General features: G+C 38.5%; 1 protein-coding gene across 4 annotated transcripts in view; it reads left to right on the top strand.

Annotated features, from left to right (window-relative positions):
* The window catches only part of UBR5 (ubiquitin protein ligase E3 component n-recognin 5), a 103,504-nt gene that overhangs the window by 49,789 nt on the left and 37,405 nt on the right, over positions 1-16,310 (top strand). For 2 of the 4 annotated variants that reach the window (XM_084864490.1, XM_084864488.1), the window contains exons 14-25: positions 395-579; positions 1,212-1,321; positions 1,484-1,596; positions 3,951-4,094; positions 4,190-4,301; positions 4,542-4,696; positions 4,869-5,066; positions 8,309-8,519; positions 9,722-9,848; positions 13,772-13,923; positions 14,359-14,454; positions 14,797-14,920. In XM_084864490.1, the coding sequence (XP_084720616.1) occupies positions 395-579; positions 1,212-1,321; positions 1,484-1,596; positions 3,951-4,094; positions 4,190-4,301; positions 4,542-4,696; positions 4,869-5,066; positions 8,309-8,519; positions 9,722-9,848; positions 13,772-13,923; positions 14,359-14,454; positions 14,797-14,920 (1,727 nt within the window). The remainder of the gene's footprint in view (positions 1-394; positions 580-1,211; positions 1,322-1,483; positions 1,597-3,950; positions 4,095-4,189; positions 4,302-4,541; positions 4,697-4,868; positions 5,067-8,308; positions 8,520-9,721; positions 9,849-13,771; positions 13,924-14,358; positions 14,455-14,796; positions 14,921-16,310) is intronic. The other 2 variants (XM_084864489.1, XM_084864491.1) reach the window with 2 other exon arrangements.

The raw sequence follows: 16,310 nt of genomic DNA, 5'->3' as shown, positions 1-16,310 counted from the left end.
AACAAACATCAATAGCTATGAAGTGATAGAGCCTATAGGGTCACGAATTAAAGAGAATAATTCAAATTACAAGAAACAGGCAAAATGTGCAATTGTTTGTTCACATTTCACTTTTTAAATTACCTTGTTAGTTTCTTCTCTGCTATTTCTATTGTTCCCTTATGGCAGAATGTCAATATTTGCTGCCTGAAATTTTAATTTTTAGCAACTGTGCTACAATTAATTTTGCTCCTTGTTTTTTGAGGAATAAATGTTTTTAATGGAGACCTGGAAGTCAATGCTTTATCAGCCTCTTGATTGTGTAAAATTGTATTTGGAAAACTGAGGAAGCAATATACTTTCACATGTTGTATTTTTATACACTTTTGATGGTGATTTTTCTTTTGTTTGCCAGGTATGCTTGAGAAATAATCCTCTTTACCACGCTGGAGCAGTTGCATTTTCAATTAATGCTGGGATTCCTAAAGTTGGTGTCTTAATGGAGTCCGTTTGGAATATGAATGATAGCTGTAGATTTCAACTTAGATCTCCCGAGAGCTTGAAAAGTATGGACAAAGCTAGCAAAACTACCGAAGCTAAGTAAGTACTATACCCTAACTAATCTTGATTTTACAGCACTTCTGGTTTGCACTGTATCTGAAGAGGATAGTCAAGGGAGACAGAGGTGTATAGTGACTCAGAAAAGTGCTCAGGAGTTTGGAAAAGAATTGGTAAAATTTACTGTTTGCTGCTTGGTATTAATATCCCTATATTATAGTTCTTGATTAATTGCCAGAATGACAGTATGTATGGTTCTCTTTTGTTGTCTTTGTTTTGTTGTTAGAGTGTGTCCGTAGTGTTACGTAGTGGTAACATGTTCAGCCTTATTGTGTTAGGTCAACTTTCTCCCCCTCTTTTCATAAAACTGTTGATAAGCCAAGTGTAGTTTTCATTGTTATTCCTCGATAATACTTATTTGAAGCATTGCCCCAAGTTGTTGATAGCGTTATATGGTATATTTTTCTTCTATTTTAAAACAATACTAAAAATTTGAAGTAGGCACTGTGTACCCTCTTCAGTAACTTGAGTACTAAAAGTACATCAATTTGTACAGATTTTTAATACTTTATTCCCTTACATAAGAATAAACTTGAGTCTTAAAAATAACCATTTGACAACTGCCTAATACTTCACATTCCTAATTATAAGGAGAATCTTATTTCTAATCTCAGGCCTGAAAGCAAGCAGGAACCAGTGAAAACAGAAATGGGCCCCCCACCATCTCCGGCATCCACGTGTAGTGACGCATCCTCCATCGCCAGCAGTGCGTCAATGCCATACAGTAAGTGTTAGTGAGGTACCTGTTGGTCAGTAGGTCCCAGGTGGACTGCTGTGTTACCTCAATTATGTATCCCTTTACAAATGATCTATTTATATTAGGTGAAATCTATAAAGTCTCTTTTACATTTTCTTTTTGGTACTTACCCTTTTGTTGTTGTCTAAGAACGACGACGGTCCACCCCCGCCCCCAAAGAGGAGGAGAAGGTGAACGAAGAGCAGTGGTCTCTTCGGGAAGTCGTTTTTGTGGAAGATGTTAAGAATGTTCCTGTTGGCAAGGTGTGTTCAGAATATCTAAGAACTAATTACTAACAGAACTGTAATGCTATTGGTTATCCAAGAGTTTGTGGTTGGTGAGTGTTCATGAGCTCTTTTATTCAAAGCTGTTTTATTTCTCACCTTCAATGACCTCTTTTAAGTCCTTTCCCTTAATAAGATGCCAGATAGATGATGATTATGCCTCTCCTTGAGCATTTATGCTATTTGATTTTTGTGAATAACCCATGTCCCGCGTGGCTTAGGGTTTGGAATCTGGAGAAGGGGCCGCATGCAAATTAAGAGACAAGACAAGAAGTAATAATTTGGAAATTGGGGGGCCAGGCAGGAGCCCAGGAGGACTACTTTGGGATCAGGCCTTGCCATCCTTTTATTCAATTTGGGATACACCTATAGCCCTTAGGCAGGCAATTTCCAGTAACTGACAGACTATCTTTGAGTAAGGATTTACATGACTGTCTAGTGGGGAAGTTGCTTCAGCTATCATTGTCTCAACTAAGCAGTGGGTGGGTAGCTTTGCCAGGGCTCAAGGGTCACCAGCATTCCGGGCTCCTCGTCCACACCTCTCTGCTAGTGAAGACAATACCCGGTTTCCCACAGATTTTTAAAGAAATTTTATTTTGGAATTTTAGATGTGCAAAAAAGTTGCAAAATTTATCTTTTTATGTAGTCCATTCTTTGGAACTATTAGATAGTCCTAATGGAGATCATCTCTATAATAAAGACCCAGGGTGTAACGACCAATCACAACCAAAGGCTGATCATCTGGAAGTCAGCTCTGGGTTCCCATGGCGACCCAGCACTGACTACTATGGCTGCAGGCCCAGTGACCCAGCAGTGACTGCTGAGGGGGCTTTGAATCAGGCCTGGAAGGAGACCTGAGGAGAGAAGTAGGGATTGATCTGTAGCGTCTGAGGCAGCTTTTGACCAGCACTTGCCTCTCTCTTTCCTCTGAGCCTGGCCAGTAGCCCCACGTTCATTTATCTCCGGGCCTCCACCAGGGCTCCTGGTCAGCCCTGCCTTTCTGTTCAAGCCCTGTTGATGGGTCCAGATACACTGACTGGCATAGAAACTGACCAGTCAGAACCAAATCTGGGTCAACTGTGAGGAGCCAATAGCTGTCTAGGAGGTGGACCTTTTGACACTGACTGGCATAAAAACTGACCAATTAGAACCAAATTGGCCCCCAGAGGAGGGCACTTGGGGGCAAGATCAGACTGGCAGGAGAGGGCAGTTGGGGGCAAGATCAGGCCGGCAAGGGAGGGCAGTTAGAGGTGATCAGGCAGTAGGCAGATGAGCGGTTAGGAGCAGCAGTCCCAGATTGCAAAAGGGATGTCCAGTTGCCTGTTTTATCAGGCCTACACTGGCAGTCAGACATCCCGCAAGGGGTACCTGATTGGAGAAGGTGCAGGCTGTGCTGAGGGAACCACCCCCTCTGTGCATGAATTTCATCTACCAGGCCACTAGTTTTCCATAACATTTAAAAATATTATTACTCTAAGTCACCTTTCACTTCTCTTCTTGCCCTCTTGGGAACAAGTTAGTAGAGGCTATCAGCTGGAGTGCCATTAATTTCCCCTTTCTCTCTGCATATAGTTAAAACCAAAATGGATCTGTAGTTGTAGAATTCCTGCAAAGTAAAGGTTTTCCTGATTGCCCATTAATTTCTGAAATACGATGTTCTTAGAGGAAAGAATAGATACACCCACCACACTCGGCAATTTACAAAAACCTTTTTCATACTCTATTTCATTTGATTGTCAAAATAGAACTATGGTTTACGGGCAGGTTTTTCTTCTGAGAATGTCGCACTGACTCAAAATCAAAAGCAGTAAGTAGTAGAGGTGGGACTGAGGTATTCTAGTTTCAAGTCTTGTGCGTGCCTTCCTGTGCATTGAATGTCTGCCTGTGCTGTCCAGGATGGCAGCCACTTGCTGTGTATTTGGCTAATTAATTTTAGTAAAATTAAACAACATTAAAGCCTGCTACTCAGTCACATCAACTCCATTTCAAGTGCTTAATAGCTTCAGATAGGACAGCGCAGGTACAGAGCATTGCCATCATTGCACAGCGGACTATAAACTGATAAAGAGGAATGAGGGAGGATTTTGTAGATTATACTTATTTTTTCAGTTGATTGCCAAACATCCACAGGCTATGTAGTTTAGTTTTTCTCTAGAAAATAAGCCTTGCTAATAGATATCAAGTTTTGATGAGCTTGTTCAGGTTAATTTTACAACTTGGTGATTACTGAAGAAATATAAGGAATTAAATGCCTCAATGTTAATTTAATGAAAACCATTGGCCTATTGATTTCATATAAGTTATTAATGTAGCATATTTACCTCTATTTCTAGGTGCTAAAAGTGGATGGTGCCTATGTTGCTGTAAAATTTCCTGGCACATCCAGCAATACAAACTGTCAGAGCAGCTCTGGCTCAGATGCAGACCCTTCTTCTCTCCTGCAGGACTGTAGGTTACTTAGAATCGATGAACTGCAGGTAAGTGTGGAGGACTCACTCAGCGGGTGAATATTGGGACTGACTCCTGGAGGATGTTACGAATTTGAGAGCGAAATTCTTTTTGTGTCATGCAGGTTGTCAAAACTGGTGGAACACCAAAAGTTCCCGACTGTTTCCAAAGGACTCCTAAAAAGCTGTGTATACCCGAAAAAACAGAAATACTAGCAGTGAATGTGGATTCCAAAGGTAAAGATTCGACAAGTTTTTCAGCTGGCATATTCTGTATCCCCTTAACACTGTGTGCAGCAAATGAGCAGAATCAAGTGATTTGGGGCAGTTGACAGATTTATGTTCCCTGGGCGTAATAATACTATGGAGTAAAAAGTATCTGTTGGAATTGGCTTACAAGTATGGGCAGAAAGGTCAACATTTGGTAGTACTTACTATAGACATGTAATAATATTTTTACATTTATATGTTTTAAAGGTGTGCATGCTGTTCTGAAGACTGGAAATTGGGTACGGTACTGTATCTTTGATCTTGCGACAGGAAAAGCAGAGCAGGAAAACAATTTCCCGACAAGCAGCATTGCTTTCCTTGGTCAGAATGAGAAGAATGTAGCCATTTTCACCGCTGGACAGGTACAGAGGCTTATTTTTGCTTTTGAAAAGTGACATGTCGCACTGACTTTCATATGTTCTTAACATGAAGCTTGGAATCTGGCTCTAGTTTTCTATTAAACAAATATACCTATTGGAAAAAATCAGTGGTTCAGTTTGATTGGTAACCATCTTTTATTTCTCTCTGTCATAGGAGTCTCCTATTATTCTTCGAGATGGAAATGGCACTATTTACCCAATGGCCAAAGATTGCATGGGAGGAATAAGGGATCCTGATTGGCTTGATCTTCCACCCATTAGTAGTCTTGGCATGGGTGTTCATTCTTTAATAAATCTTCCTGCCAATTCAACAATCAAAAAGAAAGCTGCTATTATCATCATGGCTGTAGAGGTAATGTGACTTTGGAAACTACCTGATATTTGAATTCAGAAGATACTGGAGTCCAGGGAAACAGTCTTGAAAAATCATTCATTCTTCCTCCCTATTGGAGCTAATAGTCAGGACAAGAGAGATGAGTAAATTAGTGATTACATGCAATTTAAGTGTTGAGAATGGCATGCACAGTCTGAGGGCCATTATAAATCCGACTGTGATTGTAGAGAAGGCTTCTCTGAGGCGATGTCTGCATGAAACTCTGAATAATCAGGGAGGGGTCCCCTAGACACAAGGTGAAGGTGGGAGTAGTTGTCTCAGGTATGGGAGAATGTGTACAATCTCTTTTGCTGGTTGTTGCTTTTTTTTTTGTTAGTGTCATTTTTAGAGAGAGTGGAAAGAAGGGAGGGAGAGAGAGACACACATATTGGTTGCCTCCCACACATGCCCCAACTGAGGACTTGGATCAGATGTGTAACCCAGGTACGTGCCCTTGACAGGGAATCGGACCCAAGACCCTTTCTAATCACTTTGTAACACCGGCCAGGACATGTGCATTCTTTTGATGAAACCAGAAGGTAGGGCTCATAATTCGTGAGTGGCACTGATAAGTCTCTAGAGGAAGGTGGTAGGGAGTCTTGTTGCTAACCTAAGGGATATCAGAGTTCCCCTGAAAGGAGGAGAAGGAATTTAAGCTGGCTTTTCATAAGGAAGATTTAGTAGTGAATGGAGAAGTTCAGAGGCCGGATAAACAGGCCAATACAGTTACCCAGTGAAAAACAAAGCTTGGATTATTGAAAATGAGGAAGAGGGGATAGATTGGAGAGAGATTGAGGAAGGAGAAAGTATAAAGTTGATAACTGGATGCCTGCAGTAAATTAAAGGTAGGAGTTGGTTGTACAGCTTCTGAGTTGGGTGTGGTTGGTGTGGAGAGGAAACTGGAGGAAGAAAGGGAGGAGGAGGGGTTTCGTTTTGAACACGCTGCCTTTGCGGTATTTGTTAGATAGGTAGGTAACACCTTTGGAATTTATTGGAGAAATGTGAGCAGAGATTGACCTGATTGGACTTAGAGAGGATCACTGCTGACAGGCTGGAGTACTAGGAGGACGGGACACAGGAAGGCCAGTAGGAGGCTGTTCAAATAGTCTAGGTGGGAGGTGATGGCGGCTTGGCTCCAGAGGCAGCTATAAGTCAGAAGTGATTAGATTTTAGATGTTTAGATATGTTTTCAGATAGAGCCAAGAGGATTTGCTTATGGCTAAATAGATGGTGTTAAATAGAGGAAGCAAGAGGGTGAAAGTTTTTAGAAAAAGGAAATTGCCATTCATGGAGATGGAAGACTGTAGTGATGAAGCAGGTTCAGGGGGTGGGATGTGATAGCAGGAGGTTGGTTTTATTTATTTTTTATAGATTTTGGCTATATTTTCTTGGGTGCTCCATCCTGAATTCTCCTCCCCATGAGGTTGGGGGAAGGGATGGATTTTCGCTGTTTGGGACTGGGAGGTAGCAAGTTGTTTAAATGCATCTTTCTTCTCTCCTTTGTACTTCCACACTCTTTTCCCACCTGCTTCCAGTAATTTTTTTTTTTTAATACATTTTATTGATTTTTTACAGAGAGGAAGAGAGAGGGATAGAGAGTTAGAAACATCGATGAGAGAGAAACATCAATCAGCTGCCTCCTGCACACCCCCCACCAGGGATATGCCCGCAACCAAGGCACATGCCCCTGACCGGAATCGAACCCGGGACCCTTCAGTCCGCAGGCCGACGCTCTATCCACTGAGCCAAACCGGTTTCGGCAGTAATTTGTAATTCTAGTTAAAATGAACAATAGTACTTGTTTTCCAAACCTGATGCTTTATATTCATTCCATTAAATATTTTCATAAATATAGTTTCACGTTCTGAAAGAAGCCCATTTCAACTTTTTGATGTGTTCATGCTGTGGCTTTGTTTAGGCTGCTGTAGACTTGAGTGGCTTATAAACAGCAGAATTTTATTTGTCACATTTCTGGAGGCTGGAAGTCTAAAATCAAGGCGTGGGCAGATCTGGTGTCTGGTGAGGGCCTGGTTTACCCTCATATGGTAGAAGGGGAGAATTCTGCTTTCTTTAGCTATAATATATATGTCTGTATATATGTATTCAGAGATAAGAGAGACATCAATGTTGAGAGAGAATCAATGACCGCTGCCTCCTACATGCCCCACACTGGGGACTGACCCCACAATCTGGGTATGTGAACAGATTGGGGATTGAAGTGCAACCTCCTGGTTCATAGGTTGATTCTTAATCACTGAGCCATGCTGGCCAGGCCTTCGGCCTTTTTAAAGTGCATTAATCACATTCATGACCTAATCACTTCCCAAAGGTCTCATCTCCAAATACCATTGCACTGGGGAATAGGTTTCAGCATTTGAATTTTTGAAGGGACACAAATATTCAGTCTATAGCATGCTGTCTCTGATAGTCGTTATGTTCTACTAGAGGCCTCATGCATGAAATTCATGCAAGGGGCTCGGCCCTCCCAGCCCCAACTTCATCTGGAAGGTCGTTCGGCTATCCAGTTTAATCAGCATATTACGCTTTTATTATTATAGATGCTTTATCAGTACTACCATGTCTTTGACAATGAAGGACATTTGTTGTCACGTCTGGGGGACTGCATGTGTCATAATTTCTGGGGAGTTGAAGGTTTTGGTTTTCATGTACCATAGTGTGATACAACCTTTAAGAGGGTATGATTAGACTCGAAATAAAATGTATGCCCTTTGCTTAATTGATTAACAGTACTAATTAAGGTCCTAATTTAATAGTTCTATACCATTTACATCAGTGGTCGCCAATCTTTTGGAATTTGGTCTGTGGACCATCAGTTGGCAGCCGCTGTTTACATGACATAAACCAGGGGTTGGCAAAATGTGGCCTACAGGCCAAATCTAGCTGCTGCCTTTCAGTTGTACATTGTATATGGCTGCTTCCCCACTGTAGCCACAGAGTTGATGTAGTTGCAAAAGCTGAAAATATTTACTGTTCTTTTTTTTTTTTTTTTTTACAGAAAATTTACCCACCTTTTTCCATTCCTGTCAGTTGTATACTTTATGTAATTTAAAGTGTAATCTTAGGTTCAGCTCCTTTTGCCAGGCTACATCATACTTATTTGCAGAGCTGATTATATTCTTTTGTTGGCCATGAGAAATTTTTGACCTGTGTAATGTTATTCAAACTTATTGAAGATATTTTCCTAATTTGTCTGAGCACAGAAACAAACCTTAATGCAGCACATCCTACGCTGTGATTACGAGGCCTGCCGACAATACCTTATGAATCTTGAGCAAGCAGTTGTTTTAGAGCAGAATCTACAGATGCTGCAGACATTCATCAGCCACAGATGTGACGGAAATCGTAATATTTTGCACGCTTGTGTATCAGTTTGCTTTCCAACCAGCAATAAGGAAACTAAAGAAGAAGAGGGTGAGATTAAAACCTATATTTAAGTCTAAAAGGAATATTAGAATATAACAACTATTAAAGGAAAGAAAAATAACTATAAAAATTTATGGTACTTTTATTTTTCTTCATGAAATCTAAGAGTTTTGACATTCTTAGAAGGTACAAATTTGTGTTTTATTAGGATTGAATATGTGACATAAGCAAATAAAATTTTAATCAAATGTGTTTTTGTTTTGAGTTCTATTCTCTATGATATACAGACTGTATATGTAATACTTATGAGATTTACAGGTTTTATAATTTCAGATGATTACGTGAAGGCAAGTTATATTAAGGCAACAACCTTTATCTCAAATTTCAGAATGTAGGGGGGAAATGAACTAATAATTTGTTAGTTGTTTTTGGAAAAGCAAATAAGTTTATCTTTTCCTTAATGTTTTTAATTAATGAATGAAGAGAAAAACTGAAAACCTAAAGTGCAACTGTGTAATTCATGTTTTTCCTTATTTTGAATTCTGCCAACAATCTTCTAGTAGCCACATTTTTGAAGAGTGGTTTGAATACATAGTGTATAAACTAAGATTGAGGTACTGCTACAGGGATCTTTTTCTTCCTTAGTAGTGAAAGCTATTTCATTCTACTTATGAATAACAGTATTCTTGACCTTTGGGGTTTGAAAAGTAAGGCAGATTAAAAAAGTAATTCATATTAAAGGTTGTAGTTCAATATATCTTTTTTTTAAATATATTTTATTGATTTTTTACAGAGAGGAAGGGAGAGAGATAGAGAGCCAGAAACGTCGATGAGAGAGAAACATTGACCAGCTGCCTCCTGCACACCTCCTACCGGGGATGTGCCCACAACTAATGTACATGCCCTTGACCGGAATCGAACCTGGGACCCTTCAGTCCACAGACTGATGCTCTATCCACTGAGCCAAACTGGCTTCGGCAGTTCAATATATCTTAATTGCTTATTGCTCTAGAGAGGAAACTTAAGTTATTAATTATCTCTGGTACGTGGATTAGAGAGCATACTCGAGAATACATAGCAGTTAGCATTTAATGGCCTATACCATTGGTCTGCAAACTCATTAGTCAACAGAGCGGCAAGCCGCATGTGGTTCTCGAGCTGCAGTTTGCTGACCACTGGCCTGTACACGCTTAATCTCTTAGTTATGTTTGAAGTTTAAGTTGATCCTAATTCTTTCTTTTATGTTTCAGAAGCAGAGCGCTCTGAAAGAAATACTTTTGCTGAAAGACTTTCTGCAGTAGAAGCCATTGCAAATGCAATATCAGTCGTTTCAAGTAATGGCCCGGGTAACCGGGCTGGATCATCCAGTAGCCGAAGGTAATGTGATTTTTACCAGGAAAGTTTAATTGGCGGAAACATAATCCCAGTACAGAAATAAATGTATCTCTTGCCTATTATATGCATCATTGGTAGGTCCTTTTATTTCTGTTCCTCCCAGCAGCACCCTGGGAATAATATCTGATAATACCTATTTAGAACTTAAGCGTAGAACAGTAGGACCTAGGATGCTTCAAAATGTTGAGATAATTTAGACAAGTAGTTCAAACTTGATTCTTTTAATGTGTTTTAAATTTATCATTTTTGTTTTCTAGGAAGTTATTTTATTTAGTTGGAGAACAACTAAGAACAGTGATTGAAAGAACCTCAATATTGTGTTTTCAGATTGCTTATTTAGGTCAATTTCTCAGATGTCTTAATGATCTGGGAAGAAGTGAAAGGCTGGTGTATATTATGAATATTTGGTGTTATAAACTTTCTGGCTTTCTGAGTTGTGAGATGGACAAACCTTTGTAACACATTGATAATTACTAGGTGTTTGAATAGGTGACAAATATAAAGAATTCAGGATATAGTTGTTTTTCTGAAGAAAAATCACACATATTAGACATGACAGCCAAAATTGGATACTTGACAGATCATTAATGAAAGCACTGCTAACTGTGCTAATGTGATAGTTGTAAAGTCTATTCAGAATGAAGTCTCTGCCTATCTTCTATTCCATATTCAACTTTCCCTTTAGAAATGATTCTTTTAATATTGGTACCAACTTGATAGCTTCCCAGGTTCAAAAACATCCTAAAGTGAGACTTACAAAAAACACACAAAAAACACACCTATTTTTGGGTGACCAAATTATAACTTAAAAGAGTACATAACATTATGTAGACTATACAAAATGGAAATGATGACCAGCTTATTTGTTTAGGGTTACACTAAGCAAAGTATTTGGTCTAAAATGGAGAGCAACTTAAAATTCTTCATGAAGAAATTAGTGTCTGAATTATTTCAGGTCTTTCATTTCCTCAGGGAATATACAGGTGCAGATCAAGTTGGATTCTGATATGGGTGGTCCAGTGCCAGTGCTGCCATCTTTTTTTTTTTTTTTTTTTCATATAAGGATTATTTTTGAAGGCAAAGACTAAAAGGAGCTTCAAGAGTGGGTGATGTGTTGCTCACAGAAATAATTTGCAGAGTAAGCTCCTTTGAGGCATTTGCTGAAGATTTCACTGCAGTGCTCTTACACAGTTCAAACTCAGGGCTGCCGATTGAACAGATGAAAGCACAGGAGTCTTATTATCCACGCCGGGCAGTAGGAAGTCCACAGACTGCTTCATTGAAGTGAAACCTTCCTCTAGCCTACAATGGATTTCCTAGGCGATGCCCCTTGATGAGTATGCAGGCTGGGATACATGAGCTCTAAGCTCAACACTGATGCAGTTTCAATGTTGACTGGAGTACTGTTAAATGCCTTCAGATGATGATTTGACTCAGAAGTTTTGTTGTGTGACTACTAGTTCCTGAGTGCAAAGGGCAGAGTTAGTGGAAGGCTTGATTGATGCATCTGATTGCAGGTGTATGTGCTCTAGAGATTGTTAATCTGGAAGACACATGACCTTCGCTTTTTTGTCACAGTGGTATGTTTGAACATGACTGGATTCTCAGGCTTCTGTAGCATGGATATTACGTGCTTACAAAGAGGAAATTACATCATCCTTGAATTCTTCCATATTGTCAGAAAATACGATGACTTCCAGGCAAGCCTATACGAAGAAATGTCAAAACTCTGAATCTTAGCAGCCAAGGTGGTATCTCCTCAGTATTGTCCTCAGCCACTGGGGATACAGGTGAATCTCCATGAATTGTGTACAACATCTTGAAGAATAATTTTCTTTTTTTTGTTTTTGTTTTTGTTTTTAAAGAATCTATATGAGGAGCTGGGCATTGTACTTAAAAATGTTCCCAAGACCTAATGAAGAAAAGAGGTTAAGGACAACTTTTTTAAATGACAAGGAATGGTCCCCTCATTTAATACTGAATTGACTACATCAAACAACAAAGTTGGGAGTTTGAGAGTTCAAGATGAGACTGTGGTCTCCATTTCTCTTCATTTATTCTTAATCTACTCTAAATTAGAGGTTGGAGAATAGTCCACATGTTTTCTTTGGCCTGTGCAATGTTAATTTTTTTTCTTTAAGATTTAAATGCTTTTAGATGAGTGTGTACACCTCTAGTTTGTCATTGTTCCCTCCTTCTTACACCTGCCTGCCCTTTCCTCGACTTATTTTATCTTCTGGGCCCAGGAAGCCTGAGTTTGTGACCCTGGTCTGGTGTAAGCCTACTTCTCATTAAGCCCAAAACATGCATTCACTTTCAGGTTATTTGTAGTGCTTCCCAATTATTGCTGATTCTCTGTATGTTTTTAGTAAGGCACATTAGGATACTAAGTATCTATGTTAAGCTTAATTGAAATAGCATAGGAGCATCATACCGTGGACAGTCACCCGGTGTGTGCTGTTCCCGGTGAGGAGCCTGCATTCTCTCTGGGTGATGAAGTCTTTGGACATGAATGTGACTTCACCTGAAATAATCACTGCAACCTACTCCCCTCCATTTTATAAAAACTCTTCAACTCAGATTTATAAATTGGGAGAGAGAGAAGGTATTGATAGCATAAAATAATTTACTGTAGGTATTTTTAAATAGTGAATGATGTAGTAATTAAAATACTATTTGAGACACTAAAATTTACTTCCAAAAATGTTTCTGTTCCCCAAGGTACATCATCATGCAAAAGCCTTGTAAAATAGACGTGTTCCTGAAAATAGTCTCTAAAAGAAATTTTCATAAATGCTTTAAATATAAATTTACTTAAAAAATTGAAAATGTATTGCTGTGGAAAAAAATATCTACTATGGATTAAATAATCATAATTAGAGATTCAAACATTAATAAGAATCTTCTAAATCACTTATTTATAGACATAATAATGCTCACCTGGTAAGGTGTTAGGTTTTTTACATCAGAAATGTTTGGGATTAAATCTGCAAGGGAGAATGAAATCCCTTGCGTTTCCTGGCCCTTAAAATTGAATTTTTACTCTTTTTAGAAGCTCTAAAATTGTGTCTGATTTGCCTTGTGTGCTCTCTCTTAATTGCTGTTAGTTATTAATGTATTAATTTTGTAGCCTTTGTAAGCTTTTATTCAGAGGTTCAGATTTTTTATAGGTAGGCAGTTACCAGTTCCCCTAATGAGATCTGTGTTTATGATATTTCTTTTTCTTTTTAGTGATGTGCACATCTGTGCAGTATTTTTTTTTATAGGAAAAATATTCACGCCCAGACGTTAATCTAACGACACATTTTAAAGCTCCGGTTTCATTCGTTAATTTCATTGTGATGCAAGCTGTACTGTTACAAAGAAAACTTGTGTGTGTAAAAAAATAAACCTAAATTGCTCTTTGTTGTAAAATTACTTTGTGAATATTAGTTCAATTGCTTTTGAGATCACAGACAAGGGATTTAGTGGGTTAAATCAGTCTGTACTAGTTTTGTGCTTATCAGCCTGTTCTCTGATGTCTATTATTCTTACTAATTATTAGTAATTACATTATAAACTTAATTCTTACTAATTATAAACGGGACAGAAAATTTTTTTGTTTTAATATTCAGCTGCTCATTTGTCTTAACTGTATGAAAGATTATTTTCTGATCTTGACGGCAACTTTTGTTCCCTCTGCTTAAGTTAGTGGTTTTAATGCTGAACTGTAGACTAGGACCGCCCAGTTTCATTTCTGTCCTTCACTGACTTATTCTGTGGTTCCAGAATTGGCATTTGTACTTCACTGCCTTTGCCTGGAGCATTTGCTTGTAGAACAAACTTTGATCTCAGATGAGAAGTTCTGTGTACCTTTTCATTACATGTAGCCAAGGTAGTGAGTTTTGATTTTGTCCATGTTCTAGTTTGAGGTTACGGGAGATGATGCGACGTTCACTGAGAGCGGCTGGTTTGGGTAGACATGAAGCTGGAGCTTCATCCAGTGACCATCAGGATCCAGTTTCTCCCCCGATAGCTCCTCCTAGCTGGGTTCCTGATCCTCCTGCGATGGATCCTGGTGAGATCTGTTACTTTATTTCGTTTTTAACAAAAAGACAGGGTTATGAAAGAAGAGAAATTGAGCTTTTTAAATGGGTTATTGGTAAATCTGAAATATTTAAAAGTAGTGTAATGTGTATTGTAACTGACTTAGTTATAAAGGTTTGGTAAGGGGTTTGTAATTTAAAAATTAAAATTTCAGAAAATCTTACCAGGTATTCCTCTTATTGAAATATTTTCATACTGGTAAGAAGCTACCTAGCAATACATCTGAATAAATCAGTAGATTATCTAGTGGATTCCTTCTTTTATAGTTAGGAAAATAAGTTTATACTTAAACCTCTGTCCGATTTGTCGTTGGCTTGTACAGAAGAGTCTTAAGTCCAGTTAAGAGAACAAGTTAGGGATATGTTGCCTATAATGATATGCATCCTGCTATTCTGTTTACTGAAAGATGGTGACATTGATTTTATCCTGGCCCCTGCTGTGGGATCTCTTACCACAGCAGCCACTGGCACCGCTCAAGGACCAAGCACCTCTACCATTCCAGGTGAGAATCTGTGCTACTGCATTTGCTTAGACATTTGGAGGAACACACTTCAGAAACGGGTTTTATAGGTCCACACTTTTATAAGGAGACTTTCCTTGGCTTTGAAAAGCATCTAATTCTCTGAATTATCTTCCATGTGTCAGTGAAATTGTGGTGTGGATGTACATATCTTTCATCAGTTGAGATTTGTAAAATGTGTTAGTGTGTTTAAATTCTCTTTAATGAAGTTATTAATTTAATAATATGAGAATATTTTGATAGTTGGTATGTTATTCCATAATATTCTTTCACTTGGTCTTTTTTATTATTGTTTTATTAACAAATGGATCTGCTTAATTACAGGTCCTTCCACAGAGCCATCTGTAGTAGAATCCAAGGATCGAAAGGCCAATGCTCATTTTATATTGAAATTGTTATGTGACAGTGTTGTTCTGCAGCCCTATCTACGAGAACTCCTTTCTGCCAAGTAAGAAGTTTAATACTTTATAGAATCCAACGTTGTATCCCTGTTACTATGCTCTCTTCAGTGAAAGATGTTTTCGCCATAAAATTCAGTGTCACTAAATGAATATAAAGTGATTTTATGTTGTCTTGATTTGAGTGTATATATGTTAAAAAGATCATAGTGTTTTATTCTCATTGGGAATCCTTAAATTAGTTCTATCACTCTCGCTTTGAAAACCTTGAATATTATACAGATTCTTCCCCCAAGCTCTACACTAGAAGTATGATTCAGTAGGTCTGGGATGGGGCCTGGAATCTATATTTAAAACTGCATGATGATTCTGATGGTTTCTTTGGAAATTTTTTTGGCTTGCAGAATGCATCATCATGAGATTATGCAGAGTTTTTGATAAGTATTCTGTGGTAAATGCTCATTAACCATTAATAGATCATATCCTGCTTTCAGCATGACTATCTTTACAAGCTCATAACAATAAATATTTTTATAAAAATTAGTCTTCATCTGTGCCAAACTCTACTTGCATTAACTCCTAATTCCAGAAATAACGGTTGGGCGTAGGTGGTATCATTCCCATCGTACATTTGAAAATCCAGGCTATCTGAGGTTATTGAACTTGCCCAGGGCTATAAAACTAGTGAGTGGCACAGCAGGAATTTCAACCTTGGTGCATCTCTTGCTTCCAGAACTGAGACATTAATTTGGGATAGGAAGGATGCATGTATTTTGGAATAAACAGAAGGGAGACGTGTTCTTGTAGTAGGAAGCTTTATGAATAAGTTTGAATAGAACCATGAGGAATGAATAGGGAGGAGAGTGAGCAACAACATTAAAATGGAGAAGTATAAATATTTTAGACATTAACTTGCCTAATTGAAGGTGGACAGTCAAAAGAGAATAGTAGCCAGTGAATCTGAAAAGTTAGGTGAAAGCAACCACTTTGGTCTATTCTTTGGGCTTGAATCCTCTGAATAATGGCTTTGGTTAGACTGTAACAGTATCAAAGTGGGGTTATAAAAATAATAATATGAATGTGGTATAAAAAAGTGTTAAAACTAGGCAAGAGCAGAGAGTGAAATTGAAGCTATATTGTGTATGCCTACTTACAGCCTTCATTTGTATATTGAAATACACTGATTTGTTAAAGATGGGAAAGACTAGAAGCAAAGGTAAATAATTGATTTAGAAGGAAGATTTTCATAAAGAATCCAAGTTTTGTCTTAGTTACTAGTGACAGTGATATTGTTGGCTGTCAGAGAGCAGTCAGGTCGAGAGCAAGTCTGGGAGAAAGATGACTATCAGTTAGGTACGTTGAATGGGAGGGGTCACTGGGAAATCCTAACTAGATTTATCAAGTAAGCCGGTGTCGGTGCTGGGACTGCAGTAACCTCAG

This window comes from Pipistrellus hanaki (assembly GCF_964339955.1).
Source record: "Pipistrellus hanaki genome assembly, chromosome: 17".
Classification (NCBI taxonomy): Eukaryota; Metazoa; Chordata; class Mammalia; order Chiroptera; family Vespertilionidae; genus Pipistrellus; species Pipistrellus hanaki.
This window is presented reverse-complemented; position numbering and strand designations above follow the sequence as displayed.